Source organism: Acinonyx jubatus, chromosome E2, assembly GCF_027475565.1.
Source record: "Acinonyx jubatus isolate Ajub_Pintada_27869175 chromosome E2, VMU_Ajub_asm_v1.0, whole genome shotgun sequence".
In the NCBI taxonomy this organism is placed as follows: Eukaryota; Metazoa; Chordata; class Mammalia; order Carnivora; family Felidae; genus Acinonyx; species Acinonyx jubatus.
The window spans coordinates 58,661,103-58,664,486 of record NC_069396.1 but is presented as its reverse complement, the minus strand read 5'-3'; the positions used below and the strand labels follow the sequence as shown (position 1 = coordinate 58,664,486).

The 3,384-nt window shown below is 39.4% G+C and overlaps 1 protein-coding gene across 1 annotated transcript; it reads left to right on the top strand.

Moving 5' to 3' along the window:
• The first annotated feature begins 566 nt into the window (after positions 1-566).
• Positions 567-1,865, top strand: LOC106985879 (olfactory receptor 5-like). The gene has a single exon (XM_015084069.3). It carries the CDS (start codon positions 567-569, stop codon positions 1,503-1,505), a length of 939 nt encoding a protein of 312 aa, XP_014939555.1. The 3' UTR covers positions 1,506-1,865.
• The last annotated feature ends 1,519 nt before the right edge of the window (positions 1,866-3,384 follow it).

Below are 3,384 nucleotides of genomic sequence, written 5' to 3'. Positions count from 1 at the left end.
CCTGATTTGATTTCGACTCAGGTCATGATCCTGTGGTTCATTAAATCAAGCCCCGAGTCAGTCTCTGTGCTGACAGAGTGGAGCCTGCTCAGGATTCTCTGTCTCTCTCTCAAAATAAATAAATAAACATTTAAAACTAAATAAATAAATTGTTATGCAGACTATACAAAGAAAGAAAAAATATGACCCAGAATAAGCACTTTTTTGGGAACTGAAATAAGAACAATTCTAATTTCTTATTTGGTATAGCATTTCCCATCAATTGATTTATATGTTATAACAACCTCGTGGGAGGCCAATGTTTTTCTCCCAATTTTCAAGCTATCCAATTGTATAAGGACACAGACTTAGTAAGACAGATTAGAGTAAAGACAGTGATCTCATGCTCAGAGTTCCGTTCACAAACCTGTATTCAGCATTTCTGTATAACAGTCAATTTCCAACAGAATTTGGGCTAGCCAAGTGCCTAGCGTCTCCATGTACTGTGACCATATTCCCAATGTTGTTTTGCTACTGTGTCTCCGAAGAAACCAGAATGTCAACAAACTTTATTTGTCCCTCCACAGATGGAGAGGTCCCTGGAGTTGGTCAACATGACAAGAGTCCAGGAGTTTGTCTTGTTGGGTTTGTCCACAAGGCCAGACGTAAGGGATGTCCTGTTTGCCATCTTCCTGACCCTCTACCTGCTGACCCTCCTGGAGAACACGCTCATCATCTACCTCATCTGCAGTCACATCGAGCTCCACAAGCCCATGTATTTCTTCCTGGGCAACCTGAGCTGCCTGGAGATGTGCTATGTGTCCGTGACCATGCCCAGTCTGCTCGTGGGTTTGTGGACTGGACCTTACCATATCTCCTTCACAATCTGCATGACACAGCTTTTCTTCTTCATAGTCCTCATCTGCACGGAGTGCACCCTCTTGGCCTCCATGGCCTATGACCGCTATGTGGCTATCTGCCGCCCACTCCACTACCCACTGCTCATGAGGCCCCAGGTCTGCCTGGGGTTAGCCTTGTCCTCATGGCTTGGGGGGATGCTGGTCTCGGTGGCCAAGACGACATGCATTGCCAGCCTTTCCTACTGTGGCCCCAATGTCCTCAACCAATTTTTCTGTGACGTCTCCCCTCTGCTCAACCTGTCCTGCACCCACGTGGCCCTGACGGAGCTGGTGGACTTCATCTCTGCCATTGTCATCTTCTGTGGAACACTGTTGGTAGCATTGGCTTCCTACTCGGCCATCGTGGTGGCTGTGCTCCGCATGCCATCAGCTGCTGCCCAGCGCAAGGCCTTTTCCACCTGTGCCTCCCACCTGATTGTGGTGGGCATCTTCTACTCAGCAGCCCTCTTCATTTATTGTCGTCCCAGCCATATCAAATCCATGGACCTCAACAAGGTGCTATCTGTCATCTACACGGTGGTCACGCCCATGTGCAACCCCATCATCTACTGCCTGCGGAACAAGGAGGTCCATGTAGTGCTTCAGAAAACTCTCCACTGGCCTTGATCATGGTTTTGGATTGGACCTCTCATCTCCTGATCGAAAATCTTTCATGGCCAGGAAATACCAAACATAGTACTGAAAGGCAAAACAAACAAACAAACAAAAAAAACCTAGAGAAATGTGGTTCCCAATTAATAAACAATGAGTTCATTTCAATTAATAACAAAATCTGAATCACCCATGAGAAGAGTGAACAATGTCCATGAGAAAGCAAAGTCATCAAAGATAAGTGACTGATAACTCACATGGCAAGATGGTCAACTTTATTAGTAAGCCAAGAAATGCAGATTTAGCAATCCCATCATTTTATTCCTAGGATGACAAATATTTACCAAATGTTTTATATGTTCCCACAAGTAAAGATAGACCATATGTGTGTGTGTGTGTGTGTGTGTGTGTGTGTGTGTGTGTGTAGAGAGAGAGAGATTATATATATATATATATATATATATATATATATATATATATACACACACACATATATATGTGTGTGTATATATATATATATATATGTAGCATCTTTATAATGAAAAAAATCAGAAGCAATCTAATATCCATCTAAAATTGATGGATTAAATACATTATATTCATTCTGAGATAAACGTTGGGGTACTACATAAAAAGAAACAGATTTATATGTTTGACATGATGATACGACCAAGATATATGTGCTAAATAAAAAATTAGGGCAGAATTTTTATCTCAATCCCTTCCCCATCCCTTTGCTACTAGCTATTACCTATCTATATTCTTTTTTTCTTAAAAATGTTTATTTATATTTTAGTCAACATACAGTGCAATATTGGTGTCAAGAGTAGGATTCAGTGATTCATCACTTATATACAACACCCAGTGCTCATCACAAGTGTCCTCCTTAATGCCCATCACCCATCTAGCCCATCCCCCACCCACCTTCCTCCATCAACCCTCAGTTTGTTCTCTTTTGTTAAGAGTCTATTGTGGTTTGTTTCCCTCTCTCTCCCCCCCCCATATGTTCCATTTGTTTTGTTTTCTAAATTCCACATATGAGTGAAATCATATGGTATTTGCCTTTCTCTGCCTGTCTATATTCTTAATAGTGTCTTATAATAAACAGAAGATTTTGATTTTGGTGAAATCTAAATTATCAATATTTAAATTTATAGTTATTGCTTTTTGCATCCTAACAAAATTTGCCTATTTCCTGGCCACAAATATAACCTCTGTTTTCTCCTAGATGGCTTATGGTTTTAGCTACCTCATTTGCGTGTATGAGTGTATTGTTTTCACATATTATCCAGTTTTTCCAAAGTGATTGTTGGAAAGACTCTCCCATTAAATTGTATTGGCATTTTTGTGAAAAATCAGATTGAGCATAAATATGTGGCTCTCTTTCTAGACTATTTAATTCTTTATGGATCTATTTGTCGATTGTTTCACAAATATGAGATTGTCTTGATCATTGTAGTGTTATTGTAAGAATTATCACCAGGAATTTTAAATCTTTCCTCTTTGTTCTTTTTCAAGATAGTTTTGGCTCTTCTAGGTTCTTCACATTACCATATAAATTTTAAATTCACCTATTCATTTCTACAAAAAGTGGCTTCTTAGATTATAATTGTGACAACATTCAATCTAGAGATCATTTTGGGCAGAATTGGCAATTTTGACAATATCGAGTGTCAAATTATAAATATGGTATACCTTTCCCTTTAGCACTTAAAATTCTTTCGAGTGTAGTTGACACACAATGTTACATTAGTTTCAGCCATACAACATGGTGGTTCAACAAGTTCAAACATTATGCAGTGCTCACCACATGCATAGCTATCATCTGTCACCATACAACCTATTCTTTCTTTTTTAATGTTTATTTGTTTTTGAGAGAGACACAGCATGTGCA

Bases quoted from the DNA above. Each gene is read 5' to 3' on its own strand.
- LOC106985879 (XM_015084069.3), top strand. From the start codon at position 567: ATGGAGAGGTCCCTGGAGTTGGTCAACATGACAAGAGTCCAGGAGTTT.